General features: G+C 38.0%; 1 protein-coding gene across 2 annotated transcripts in view; it reads right to left on the bottom strand.

The window, feature by feature from the left end:
- Positions 1 to 15754, bottom strand: part of PFKFB1 (6-phosphofructo-2-kinase/fructose-2,6-biphosphatase 1) — a 185919-nt gene that overhangs the window by 131918 nt on the left and 38247 nt on the right. Inside the window, exon 1 of one of the 2 annotated variants that reach the window (XM_049872607.1) lies at positions 5543 to 6306. The exons of the other annotated variant lie outside the window; for it this stretch is intronic. Within the exon in view, the coding sequence (XP_049728564.1) occupies positions 5543 to 5598 (56 nt within the window). The 5' untranslated portion in view covers positions 5599 to 6306. Of the gene's footprint in view, positions 1 to 5542; positions 6307 to 15754 lie in introns of those variants that run through there. 2 annotated transcript variants of the gene reach the window in all.

Raw genomic sequence — 15754 nt, 5'->3', positions numbered from 1 at the left:
GCATCAAAATGACAACACTAAACACATACTTATCTATAATTATGCTGAATGTAAATGGACTAAATGCACCAATAAAGAGACAGAGAGTCTCGGACTGGATAAAGAAACACGATCCATCTATATGCTGCCTACAAGAGACACACCTTAGACTTAGAGACACAAGCAAACTAAAACTCAAAGGTTGGAAAAAAATATATCAAGCAAACAATAAGCAAAAAAGAGCAGGAGTAACAATATTAATTTCTGACAAAATAGACTTTAAACTCAAATCCACCACAAAGGATAAAGAAGGACACTACATAATGATAAAAGGGACAACTGACCAGGAAGATATAACCATATTAAATATTTATGCACCCAATGACAGGGCTGCAAGATACATAAATCAAATTTTAACAGAACTGAAAAGTGAGATAGACACCTCCACAATTATAGTAGGACACTTCAACACACCACTTTCGGAGAAGGACAGGACTTCCAGTAAGAAGCTCAGTAGAGAGACACGGAAGACCTAGTTGCACCAATCAACCAACTTGACCTCATTGACTTATACAGAACTCTCCACCCAACTGCTGCAAAGTATACTTTTTTTTCTAGCGCACATGGAACATTCTCTAGAATAGACCACATACTAGGCCATAAAACAAACCTTTGCAGAATCCAAAACATCGAAATATTACAAAGCATCTTCTCAGACCACAAGGCCATAAAAGTGGAAATCAACAACAGAAACATTAGGAAAAAGAAATCAAATAGTTGGAAACTGAACAATAAAAAAAAATACCCTCCTGAAAAAAGACTGGGTTATAGAAGACATTAAAGAGGGAATAAGGAAATTCATAGAATGCAACGAGAATGAAAATACTTCCTATCTAAACCTGTGGGACTCGGCAAAAGCAGTGCTCAGAGGCCAATTTATATCGATAAATGCACACATACAAAAAGAAGAAAGAGCCAAAATCAGAGAACTGTCCCTACAACATGAACAAATAGAAAGTGAGCAACAAAAGAATCCATCAGGCACCAGAAGAATACAAATCATAAAAATTAGAGCTGAACTAAATGAATTAGAGAACAGAAAAACAATTGAAAGAATTAACAAAGCCAAAAGCTGGTTCTTCGAAAAAATTAACAAAATTGATAAACCATTGGCCAGACTGACGAAAAAAATACAGGAAAGGAAACAAATAACCCGAATAACAAATGAGATGGGCCACATCGCAACAGACCCCACTGAAATTAAAAGAATCATATCAGATTATTATGAAAAATTGTACTCTAACAAATTTGCAAACCTAGAAGAAATGGATGAATTCCTGGAAAAACACTACCTACCTAAACTAACGCAAGCAGAAGTAGAACAACAGAAAACAAAAAAAAAGCCCGGGCCCAGATGGTTTACTGCAGAGTTCTACCAAACTTTCAGAGAAGAGTTAAGAAAATGACAGAATACTACCGAACTCATTTTATGAAGCCTCCATATCCCTGATACCAAAACCAGGTAAAGACATCACAAAAAAAGAAAATTACAGACCTATATCCCTCATGAACATAGATGCAAAAATCCTCAACAAAATTCTAGCCAATAAAATTCAACAACGGATGAAAAAAGTAATCCACCATGACCAAGTGGGATTTATACCAGGTATGCAAGGCTGGTTTAATATTAGAAAAACCATTAATGTAATCCACCATATAAATAAAACAAAAGACAAAAACCACATGATCTTATCAATTGATGCAGAAAAGGCATTTGACAAAGTCCAACACACATTCATGATAAAAACTCTCAGCAAAATAGGAATTGAAGGAAAACTCCTCAACATAATAAAAGGCATCTATACAAAGCCTTTTTTTTAGTATACAAAGCCAATAGCCAAAATCACTCTAAATGGAGAGAGCCTGAAAACATTTCCCTTGAGAACAGGAACCAGACAAGGATGCCCTTTATCACCGCTCTTATTCAACATTGTGCTAGAGGTCCTAGCCAGAGCAATTAGGCTAGACAAAGAAATAAAGGGCATCAGGATTGGCAAGGAGGAAGTCAAATTATCGCTATTTGCAGATGACATGATCTTATACACAGAAAACCCTAAGGAATCCTCCAGAAAACTACTGAAACTAATAGAAGAGTTTGGCAGAGTCTCAGGTTATAAGATAAACATACAAAAATCACTTGGATTCCTCTACATCAACAAAAAGAACATCGAAGAGGAAATCACCAAATCAGTACCATTCACAGTAGCCACCAAGAAGATAAAATACTTAGGAATAAATCTTACCAAAGATGTAAAAGACCTATACAAAGAAAACTGCAAAGTGCTACTACAAGAAACTAAAAAGGACCTACTTAACTGGAAAAACATACCTTGCTCATGGATAGGAAGACTTAAGATAGTAAAAATGTCTATTCTACCAAAAGCCATCTATACATACAATGCACTTCCGATCCAAATTCCAATGTCATTTTTTAAGGTGATAGAGAAATAAATCAACAATTTCATATGGAAGAGAAAGAAGCCTTGGATAAGCAAAGCATTACTGAAAAAGAAGAAGAAAGTGGGAGGCCTCACTCTACCTGATTTCAGAACCTATTATACAGCCACAGTAGTCAAAACAGCCTGGTACTGGTACAACAACAGGCACATAGACCCATGGAACAGAATTGAGAACCCAGATATAAATCCATCCACATACGAGCAGCTGATATTCAACAAAGGCCCAGTGTCAGTTAATTGGGGAAAAGATGGTCTTTTTAACAAATGGTGTGCATAACTGGATATCCATTTGCAAAAAATGGTCTTTTTGTATGTGTGCATAACTGGATATCCATTTGCAAAAAATGAAACAGGACCCATACCTCACACCATGCACAAAAACTAAAGCCAAGTGGATCAAAGACCTAAACATAAAGACTAAAATGATAAAGATCATGGAGGAAAAAATAGGGACAACCTTAGGAGCCCTAATACAAGGCATAAACAGAATACAAAACATTACCAAAAATGACGAAGAGAAACCAGATAACTGGGAGCTCCTAAAAATCAAACACCTATGCTCATCTGAAGACTTCACCAAAAGAGTAAAAAGACCACCTACAGACTGGGAAAGAATTTTCAGCTATGACATCTCCGACCAGCGCCTGATATCTAAAATCTATATGATTCTGTGAAAACTCAACCACAGAAAGACAAACAACCCCATCAAGAAGTGGGCAAAGGATATGAACACGCACTTCACTAAAGAAGATATTCAGGCAGCTAACAGATACATGAGAAAATGCTCTCGATCTTTAGCCATTAGAGAAATGCAAATTAAAACTACGATGAGATTCCATCTCACTCCAACAAGGCTGGCATTAATCCAAAAAACACAAAATAATAAATGTTGGAGAGGCTGCGGAGAGATTGGAACACTTATACACTGCTGGTGGGAAGGCAAAATGGTACAACCACTTTGGAAATCTATCTGGCGTTATCTTAAACAGTTAGAAATAGAACTACCATAAAAAAAAAATAGAACTACCATACAACCCAGAAATCCCACTCCTCGGAATATACCCTAGAGAAATAAGAGCCTTCACACAAACAGATATATGCACACCCATGTTTATTGCAGCTCTGTTTACAATAGCAAAAAGCTGGAAGCAGCCAAGGTGTCCATCAACAGACGAATGGTTCAATAAATTGTGGTATATTCACACAATGGAATACTACGCATCGATAAAGAACAGTGACAAATCTGTGAAACATTTCATAACATGGAGGAACCTGGAAGGCATTATGCTGAGTGAAATTAGTCAGAGGCAAAAGGACAAATATTGTATAAGACCACCATTATAAGATCTTGAGAAATAGTATAAACTGAGAAGAACACATACTTTTGTGGTTATGGGGGGGAGGGAGGGAGGGTGGGAGAGGGTTTTTTACTGATTAGTTAGTAGATAAGAACTGCTTTAGGTGAAGGGAAGGACAATACTCAATACATGGAAGGTCAGCTCAATTGGACTGGACCAAAAGCAAAGAAGTTTCTGGGATAAACTGAATGCTTCAAAGGTCAGTGAAGCAAGGGCGGGGGTTTGGGGACTATGGTTTAAGGGGACTTCTAATTCAATTGGCAAAATAACTCTATTATGAAATCATTCTGCATCCCACTTTGAAATGTGGCGTCTGGGGTCTTAAATGCTAACAAGCGGCCATCTAAGATGCATCAATTGGTTTCAACCCACCTGGATCAAAGGAGAATGAAGAACACCAAGGTCACACGATAACTGAGAGCCCAAGAGACAGAAAGGGCCACATGAACCAGAGACCTACATCATCCTGAGACCAGACTAACTACTCGGTGCCTGGCCACAACTGATGACTGCCCTGACAGGGAGCACAACAGAGAACCCCTGAAGGAGCAGGAGATCAGTGGGATGCAGACCCCAAATTCTCACAAAAAGACCATACTTAATGTTCTCACTCAGATTAGAGGAATCCCGGCGGCCATGGTCCCCAAACCTTCTGTTGGCACAGGACAGGAACCATTCCCAAGGACAACTCATCAGACATGAAAGGGACTGGACAGTGGGTAGGAGAGAGATGCTGATGAAGAGTGAGCTATTTGTATCAGATGGACACTTGAGACGGTGTTGGCATCTCCTGTCTGGAGGGGGGATGGGAGTATAGAGAGAGTTGGAAGCTGGGAAAATTGTCACGAAAGGAGAGACTGGAAGGGCTGACTCATTAGGGGGAGAGCAAGTGGGAGTACGGAGTAAGGTGTATATAAACTTATATGTGACATTTTGAAAAAAAAATCATATCAGTATATTACAAATTTGGGTTTTTAAAGTTTTTTTTGATATTTTAGTAAGAATGTGTCACTTAGTTTCCTTTGTCTTCCTATGCATTTTATTTTATGCATTAAATAATTTATTTTTTGAAAAAAAAATAAAAATTAAGTCTCTAAAAAAAAAGTAAACAGACAACCTACAGATAGTGAAAAAAATCTTTGGGAATGATACAGCTGATAAAGGTTCAATATCTAAAATATATAGAAAACTTCTACAACGTAATAACAAAAAGAAAAATAACTCCATCTAAAACTGGCCAAGGGATGTGAACAGAGGATATTCAAATGGTCAACAGACACATGAAAAGATGTTTAACGTTATTAGCCATCAGAGAAATGCAAATCAAAACCACAATGAGATACCATTTCATTCCCACTAGGGTGGTCAAGATTAAAAAAATGAAAATACGTGTTGGAAGGAAGGGATGTGGAGAAATTGGAACCCTCATCCATTGCTGGTGGGAATACAAAATGGTGCAGCCATTGTGGAAAACCGTCTCGCAGTTTAAAAAAAAATCTAGAGGTAGAGCTGGCATATGACCCAGCAATTTCACTCCTAGGTATATGCCCTAGGGATGTAATTGAAGTGACATGAACAGACATATGCACACCTATGTCCATCTCAGCAGTATTCAGAATAGCAAAAACATGAAAACAATGTACCATCAATGCATGAATGGATAATTAAAATGTGATACATACTTACAATGGAATATTACTCAATGATAAAGAAAAATGAGCTCCCAAACGTCTTTGGAACATGGATGAACCTGGAGGACATCATGTTGAGTGAAATAGGTCAATCACTACATATATATATATAGTATGTTCTCACTTTTATGAAGTGACACGAATAGGTAAATATACAGGGACTGATGTTCATTAGTGGTTACCAGGGGTAAGGGGGCAGGGAGAGGGAGAGAAGTATTCCTTAAGTAGCAGTCACTTTTTATTTATAGAAATGGGAAAGGTGGCATCAAATATGAGTGAAGTTTGCACAGCATGACCAATGTAACTGATGTCAATAAGCTGTACCTAGGGAAAAGGGAAGAATGGGTGAATGCTAGGTTGTGTATGGTTTTGCAATAACAACAACCATAAAAAGAGGGGGTTACAGTTACCGATACTAATTAGATGTAACCAATCACCTCATGGTATTACCTCTCTTGGTTTGGGGGCTTAGGGCCATGGTCTCATGGGACAATCCAATAAATTGGCATAATATAATTCTTAAGATTTATGTTCTACTGCTCAGAATGATGAGTAGTGTCTGAGGTCTCAAAAGCTAATGAGCAGCCATCTAATATAAGACTAACCAAAAAAAAAAAAATCCATTGCCATCGAGTTGATTCTGACTCACAGCAACTCTAAAGGACAGAGTAGAACTGCCCCATAAAGTTTCCAAGTGCCACCTGGTAGATTTGAACTGCCAACCTTTTGGTTATCAACTGTAGTACTTAACCACTATGCTACCAGGGTTTCCAACATAAAACTATTGGTCTTTATTCATCTGGAACAAAAGAGAAAGAAGGAAACCCAAGAATCAGAGAAGGAACTGGACTACAGGACTAATTGTCTGCATGAACCCTGCCTCCTCCACCCTGAGACCAGAACTAGATGTGCCCGGTTACCACTACTGAACATGCTGATTCAGAACATGATAGAGAAATCCTTATAAAAAGGGAGAAAAAAGTGGAACAAAACTTCAAATTCTTAAAAAATCCAGACCTACTAAATCCTATTGAGGCTGGAAGAGTCCCCAAGACTATGGCCCTGAGTTGTTCTTCAAACCTTGAATTGGAACTATCCCCTGAAGTCACCTTTAAAATAAGTAACAGTTTAGCCCAAAGAGTAAAGACTGTCACCCTTGAGTATTGCATTTTTTTAAAAAAAATTATCTATATAAGACCAAAGGGTCAAGAGCTATTTTAAAGCACAGAAGAGAATGTTGGGGGGGGGGGGAAGGATATTAAGTAAATGGAAGTGAAACAACTAGAACAGAAATAATGAGAATGTTGACACAATGTGAAGAATTTAAACAATGTCACTGATCATTATGTCTAGATACTGTGGAATAGGAGCAGTTTTGCTGTGCTTATTATCACCAAAAATAAATTTGGGAAAATGATATATATGATATGAATATTAGAACTTTATGAAAATCAGAGAACTTGTGAAATGGAAAAATTACTAAAACCAAACCAAACCTGTTGCCATTGAGTCAATTTTGACTCATAGCAACTCTATAGGACAGAGTAGAACTGACCCACAGGGTTTCCAAGAAGTGGCTGGTGGATTTGAACGGATGACCTTTTGATTAGCAGCTGCAAACTGACTTAAAGAGGTGGGGCAAGATGGAAATGTGAGTGGACGCTCCCATTTACTCCCCCAGCAACTAACTCACCGAGCAATGAATAAAAACAGGCACATACTGAGATTTCAGAACTCGAGACAGGAGCTGAGGTATTGGGGAGTCGGGGTGACTCCAGAATCAAGGGAGAGGAAGAAAGGGGTCAGCTCAGAAGCCAGGAGATCCTACCCAATAACAATGGAAGTATGCGCTCATTGCAGCCATTTGCGGATGGGGCTGGGTAATTAATACCCCAAACATGGAACACAGAAAAGGAAAAAAAGCTAATCTGAAGAAGCTCAAGCCTGATTATCTTAAAGCTGTGCAAATTCACCATGGAAACTCATAGGCCATGCAACCAGGAGGGGGAGAAGGGAGACTGTGGTGTTGTGTGAGAGTGCTGTTGAATCTTGCTAAGGACCCAAATGGACGGGCACTACACCAGGAGGAATGGCAAGGGCAGCAGAGCAAGGAGAATACTCCAGATTGACAGGGACAAAGGAAATGGCTCATAGTGGGGCACTGTGGGAGTGTCTGTGCAGGGACGCCAGTGAGAGAGAGCCCCACACTGTCACCACAGGAAAGTCAAGCCCTATGGCTTACAGTAGAGTCTCTGAACAACTAAACCTCCCACCTCCCACACATGCATATTGAATGCCAGAGACCAAGTACGCAGAGCTCCTGAATCAGCCCTGAAAAAACCTAAAGATAAGAGTGCCATCTAGTGATTCTCAGGAGAAGATATCAAGCCCACTGATGCTGAGTCATTTTGCCTCATAGTGAACCTATGGGGCTGAGAGAAGCTGCCCTGTGGGGTTCCCAGAGCTGTGGGTCTTTGCTGAGGTGGTCTGCCGCATCTTTCTCCTGCAGAGCAGCTGGTGAGTGTGGGCCCCAGTCTTTCCGTTGGCAGCCAGGCACTTGTCTGCTGTGCCACCAGGGCACCCAACAGAAAATTTTCCCACAATAAACCCATTGCCGTTGAGTCAATTCTGACTCATAGTGACCCTATAGGACAGAGTAGAATGGCCCTGGGGAGTTTCCAAGGAGCACCTCGTGGATTTGAACTGCCGACCTCTCGGTTAGCAGCTCATGTACCTGGTAACGGCTCTAGCCATCTGGTGACAGGATGTTACAGATTCAAAGGCACCAATAAAAAATTTAGCCCATGTGAGCAACCCATTTGGGCACATCAAAACAAAACAAAATAAGAAGCTAGGACACAGTAAGCAAACATAAAATAAATTAATACAATAACTTATAGATGACTCAGAGACAACAGTCAATATCAAATCACATAAAGAAGAAGACCATGCTCACTTCAACAAGCTCCCAGAACAAAGAATCTTGTGGATGAAGGGATCTTCCGGGAATTACCAGAGGTAGAATACAAAAGATTAATATACAGAACTCCTCAAGAGATCAGGAAGGATATCAGGCAAAATGCAGAACAAGCCAAGGAACACACAGAAAGAAGCAGTTGAGAAAATTAAGAAGGTTATTCAAGAGCATAAAGAAAAATTTAGTAGGCAGCAAGAGTTCATAGAAAGACAGCAATCAAAATTCAGAAGATAAACAATAAAATTTCAGAATTAGACAACTCAATAGAAAGTCAGTGGAGCAGAACTGAAGAAATGGAGGTTAGAATTAGTGAGATTGAAGATAAAACACTTCGAACCAGTATAGTCAAAGAATAATCAGATAAGGGAAATTTTTTTTTAATGAAGAAAACATAAGAATCGTGGGATTTTATCGAGAGAAATAACCTACGATTGAATGGACTACCAGAACAAGGAGGGAGAACAGAAAACACAGAGAGAATTGTTGAAGATTTGTTGGCAGAAAACTTCCCTGATGCTGTGAAAGATGAGAAGATATCTATCCAAGATGCTCATCGAGTCCCACACAAGGTAGAAACAAAAAGAAAGTCACCAAGACATATTATATTCAAACTTGCCAAAACCAAAGATAAAGAGTGAATTTTAAGAGCGGCTAAGGATAAATGAAAAGTCACCTACGAGGGAGAGTCAATAAGAATAAGATCGGACTACTCAGCAGAAACCATGCAGGCAAGAAGACAATGGGATGACATATATAAAGCCTTGAAGGAAAAACAAAATAGCCAGCCAAGAATCATACATTCAGCAAAACTGTCTCTCAAATATGAAGGTAAAATTAGGACATTTCCAGATAAAAAGAAGTTTAGGGAATTTGCAAAAACTAAACCAAAACTACAAGAAACGCTACATGGAGTCCTCTGGTTAGAAAATCAATAACATCAGATAACAACCGAAGACTGAAACACAGGACAGAGCAACCATATATCAATCCAGATAGAAAAATCACAAAAGTAAATCAAGATTTAAAAATGCCTAAAACATGGAAATAGCAATGTCATTATGTAAAAGATGACAACATTAAATCAATAAAGAGGGACTAAAAAATGTAGTCATAGATCTTTCATATGGAGAGGAAGTCAAGATGATAAAAAGAGACAAAAGTTTGGTTTAAACTTAGAAAAATAGAGATAAATAATGAGGTAACCAAAAAGGAGACTAACAATCCTGCAAATCAAAATAAAATACAAGAAAAACATAAAGACACAGCAAAAACAAAATCAGCAAAAATCGAAGAGTGTAAAGACAATATATAAAGAAAAACCATTCAGCACAAAAAATTAACTGCGAAAAAAAACTGTCAACAACACACAAAAAAAGAAGTCAAAATGACAGCACTAAACTCATACCTATCCATAATTACGCTAAATGTAAATGGAATAAATGCACCAATAAAGAGACAGAGAGGGGCAGAATGGATAACAAAACACAATCCTTCTATATGCTGCCTACGTGAGACACAACTTAGACTTAAAAACACAAACAAACTAAAACTCAAAGGATGGAAAAAATATATCAAGCAAAAAACAATCAAAAAAGAGCAGAAGTGACAATATTAATTTCTGGCAAAATAGGCTTTAAAGTTAAGTACCTCACAAAGGATAATAAAGGACACTATATAAAGATTAAAGGGACAAATACCGGGAGGATATAACCATATTAAATATTTATGCACCCAATGACAGGGCTTCAAAATATATAAAACAAACTCTAACACCATTGAAAAGTGATATAGACAGCTCCACAATTACAGTAGAACTTCAGCAAACCACTTTTGGTGAAAGACAGAACATCCAGACAGAAGCTCAATAAAGACACGGAAGACCTAAATGCCACCATCAACCAACTTAATGTCATAGATGTACACAGAACACTCCACCTGACAGCAGCCAAGTATAGTTTCTTTTCGACCGTACATGGAATATTTTCTAGAATAGAACACACTTGCAGTCATAAAGCAAGCCTTAACAGAATCCAAAACATCGAAGTATTACAAATCATCTTTTCTGATCATAAAACCATAAAAGTAAAAATCAACAACAGTCTGTTTAACAAATGGTGCTGGCATAACTGGATATCCATCTGCTAAGAAATGAAACAAGACCCATACCTTACACCATGCACAAAAATTAATGCAAAATGGATCAAAGACATAAACATAAAATCTAAAATGATAAAGATCATGGAAGAAAAAACAGGGACAACGCTAGGAGCCCTAATACATGGCATAAACAGTATACAAAACATTACTAACAATGTGCAAACACCAGAAGAGAAACTAGATAACTGGAAGCTCCTAAAAATCAAACACTTATGTTCATCCAAAGACTTAACCAAGAGAGTGAAAAGATTACCTACAGACCGGGAAAAAGTTTTTGGCTATCAAAAATCTGATCAGTGTCTGATATCTAAAATCTACATAATACTGCAAAACCCCAACAACAAAAAGACAATCAACCCAATTAAAAAGTGGACTCTTCACCAAAGAAGACATTCAGATGGCTAACAGATAAGTGAGGAAATGCTCACAATCATTAGCCATTAAAAAAAAACCCACTGCTGTTGAGTCGATTCCAACTCATAGCGACCCTATAGGACAGAGAAGAACTGCCCCATAGTGTTTCCAAGGAGTGCCTGGCGGATTTGAACTGCCGACTTCTTTGTTAGTAGTCGTAGCACTTAACCTCTACACCACCAGGGCATTAGCCATTACAGAAATGCAAATCAAAACCATAATGAGATAGCATCTCACCCTAACAAGGCTGGTAATAATCCAAAAAACAAAATAATAAATGTTGCAGAGGTTGTGGAGAGACTGGAACACTTATACACTACTGGTGTGAATGCAAAATGGTACAACCACTATGGAAATTGATTTGGTGCTTCCTTAAAAAGCTAGAGATAGAACTACCATATGATCCAGCAACTCCACTCCTTGGAATATATCCTAGAGAAATAAAGGCCCTCACACAAATGTATATGTGCACGCCCATGTTCATTGCAGCACTGTTTACAATAGCACAAAAATGAAGCAACCAAGGTGCTCATCAAAAATTGAATGGATAAAAAAAATATGGCATATCCACATAATGGAATATTACCGAATGATTAAGAACAATGATGAATCCATGAAACATCTCATTACATGGAGGAATCTGGAAGGCATTATGCTGAGTGAAATTAGTCAGCTGCAAAAGGACAAATATTGCATGAGACCAGTATCATAAAAACTCTAGAAAAAAGTTTAAACACAGAAGAAAGTATACAGTGATAGTTACAAAGGTGGGGAAGGAGGGAGAGGGGGAGTTTCACTAATTATATTGTAGACAAGAGCTATTCTAGGTGAAGGGAAAGACAACACACAGCACAGGAGAGGTCAGCACAACTGGACTAAACCAAAAGCAAAGAAGTTTCCTGAATAAAACCAAATGCTTCAAAGGCTAGAGTAGCAGGGACCAGGGTCTGGGGACCATGGTTTCAGGGGACATCTAGGTCAATTGGCATAACAGAATGTATTAAGAAAATCTTCTGCATCCCACTTTGGTGAGTGATGCCTGGGGTCTTAAATGTTAGGAAGCAGCAATCTAAGATGCATCAATTGGTCTCAACCTACCTGGAGCAAAGGAGAATGAAGATTACCAAAGACACAAGGTAAATATGAGCCCAAGAGACTGATGGGGCACATAAACCAGAGACTATATCAGCCTGGGGCCAGAAGAAATAGATGGTGCCCAGCTACCACTGATGACTGTCCTGACAGTGAACACCACAGAGAATCCCTGATGGAGAAAGAGAACAGTGGGATGCAAACCTCAAATTCTGGTAAAAAAAAAAAAAAAGACCAGACTTAATGGACTGACTGAGAATGGAGGGATCTCAGAGGTCATGGTCCCCAGACTCTCTGTTAGCCCAAGACTGGAACCATTCCCAAAGGCAACTCTTCAGACAGGGATTGGGATGGACTATAAGACAGAAAGTTATACTGGTGAGGAGTGAGTTTCTTGGCTCAAGTAGACACATGAGACTATGTGGGCAGCTCCTGTCTGGAGGCGAGATGAGAAGGCAGAAGGAGACAGGAGCTGGTTGAATGGACACAGGGAATACAGGGTGGAGAGGAGGATTGAGCTGTCTCATTAGAGGGAGAGCAGCTAGGAGTACATAGCAAGTTGTGTATAAGTTTTTTATGAGAGTTTGGTTTGATTTGTCAACTTTCACTTAAAGCACAATAAATAAAAATAATAAAAACCACTGGGGAATAGAAGAAATCAAAAATGGAATAAAAAATTTCCTAGAATCCAACAAGAGTGTTCAGAGGTCAATTTATTACAATATATACACATATCAAAAAAGAAGAAAGGGACAAAATCAAAACATTAGGTATATAACTGAGTGAACAGAAAGAGAATAGCAAAAGATGTCTACGGCCACCAGAAGAAAGGAAATAATAAAGATCAGTGCAGAAATAAATGAAATAGAGAATAGGCAAACAATAGAAATAATCGACAAAGCCAAAAGTTGCTTCTTTGAAAGAATTAACAAAATTGACAAACCACTGGCCAAACTGACAAAAGAAAAATGAGAAGACACAAATAACCCAAATAAGAAATGAGATGGGGGACATTACTACAGATCCAACTGAAATAATAAGGATCATAACAGAGTATTATGGAAAAGTATACTCCAACAAATCTGAAAACCTAAAGGAATTGGATAAATTTCTAGAAACACACTACCTATCTAAACTAACACAAACTGAGATAAAAAACCTGAACAGACTTGTAACAAGAGATTGAAAAGGCATTAGAAATAAATTCCAAACAAACAAAAAAAAAAGCCCTGGCTCAGATGGCTTCACTGGAGAATTTTGCCAAATATTCAGAGAAGAGCTTGCAACAGTACTACTCAAACTATTTCAGAACATAGAAGAGGAAGGCATACTTCCAAATTCATCTTATGAAGCCAGCATAACCCTGTTACCAAAACCAGGTAAAGACACCACAGAAAATGAAAATTACAGACCGATATTGCTCATGAATACAGATACAGAAATTCTAGGTAATGGAATTTAGCATATGAAAAAAATAACACAGCATGACCAAGTGGGATTCATACCAGGTATGCAAGGATGGTTCAACATTAGCAAATCAATTAACAAAATGAACCACCTAAATAAAACAAAAGAATCACATGATCATCTCAATAGACACAGAAAAGACAATTGACAAAGTCCAATACACGTTCCTGATATAAACTATCAATAAAATAGATGTAGAAGGGAAATTCCTCAACATAATAAAGGGCATTTATACAAAACCTAAGGCCAACATTATTCTTAACAGAGAGAGGCTGAAAACATTCCCCCTGACAACAGAAACAAGACAAGGATGTCCTGTATCACCACTCTTATTTAACATTGTCCTGGAAGTCCTAGCTAGAGCAATAAGGCAAGAAAAAAACAAAAAACAAAGGGCATCCAAATTGGTGAGGAAGCAAAACTACCCCTTTTTGCAGATGATATGATACTATACATAGAGAATCCAAAGGGCTCCACAAGAAAACTACTGGAACTAATAGAAAGATTCAGCAGTGTCGCAGGATACAAGACAAACATTAAAAAATCAGTTAGATTCCTATACACCAATAAAGAGAACTACAAAAAGGAAATCAGGAAGGCAACATCATTTATAGTGGCCTTGAAAAAATAAAATAGGCATAAATCTAACCAGGAATGTAAAAGACCTATACAAAAGAAAACTACAAAACATTACTGCAAGGAACCAAACATAAATGGAAAGACATACCGTGTTCATGGACAGGTAGAATCAACATTGTTGAAAATGCCAATTCTACCCAAAGCAATCCACAAATACAATGCAATCCCAATCCAAATACCAATGGCACTCTTTAATGAGATACAAAAACTAATCATCAACTTTATATGGAAAGTAACACACTCAAACCAAGTGCCATCGAGGTCCCAAATAAATAAAGCACTGTTGAAGACAAAGAATAAAATAGGAGGACCTGCACTACCTGACCTCAGAACCTACTATACAGCTACAGTAGTCAAAGCAGCCTGGTACTGGTACAACAACAGACACATTGACAAATGGAACACAATCAAGATCCCACATTTAAATTCATCCACCTACAGTCACCTGATCTTTGGCAAAGGTCCAGGGTCCATTAAATGGGGAAAAGACAGTCTTTTTAACAAATGGTGCTGGCAAAATTGGATGTCCATCAGTTTAAAAAATGAAACAGAACCCATACCTCACACCATAAACAAAAAATAATCCAAAATGGATCAAAGACCTAGATATAAAACCAAAAACTATAAAGATTATAGAAGAAAAATTAGGGCCAACACCAGAGGCCCTAATACATGATATAAATAGGATACAAACCATAACTAACAATACACAAACACCAGATAAGCTATATAACTGGAATCTTCTAAAAATTAATTATTTATGCTTACCAAAAGAGTAAAAAAAGAACCTACAGACTGGGAAAAAAAAATTGGCTATGACAAATCTGACAAAGTTCTAATTTCTAAAATCTGTAGGAAAATCCATCACCTCCACAATGAAAAGACAAATAATCCAATTAAAAAATGGGCAAAAGATATGAACAGACACTTCACCAAAGAAAACATTCAGGCAGCCAACAGGCACATGAGGAAATGCTCGAGATCACTAGCCAGTAGAGAAATGCAAATCAAAGCTACAATGAGATACTATCTCATCCAGACATTACTGGCACAAATCAAAAAAAAAAAAAAGAACGAATGTTGGAGAGGCTGTGGGGAGGTTGGAACTCTTATGCACTACTGGTGGGGATGTAAAATGGTACAGTCATTTTGGAAAGCGATATGGTGCTTCCTTAAAAAAGCTAGAAATAGAAGTACCATGTTGTTGTTAGGTGCCATCGAGTCGGTTGTGACTCATAGCGACCCTATGCACAACAGAACGAAACACTGCCCGGTGCTGAGCCATCCTGAGCCATAGGATCCAGCAATCCCATTCCTAGAAATATATAGAAATAAGAGCCATCACACGAATAGACATATGCACACTTATGTTCATTGCAGCGTTATTCACAATAGCAAAAAGATGGAAACAACCTAAGTACACGTGAACAGATGAATGGATAAGCAAACTGTGGTAAAAAA

Source organism: Elephas maximus, chromosome X (genome assembly GCF_024166365.1).
Source record: "Elephas maximus indicus isolate mEleMax1 chromosome X, mEleMax1 primary haplotype, whole genome shotgun sequence".
NCBI lineage: Eukaryota > Metazoa > Chordata > Mammalia > Proboscidea > Elephantidae > Elephas > Elephas maximus.
Note: the sequence above shows the minus strand (reverse complement) of the source record. Positions and strands in the feature narration are given on the sequence as shown.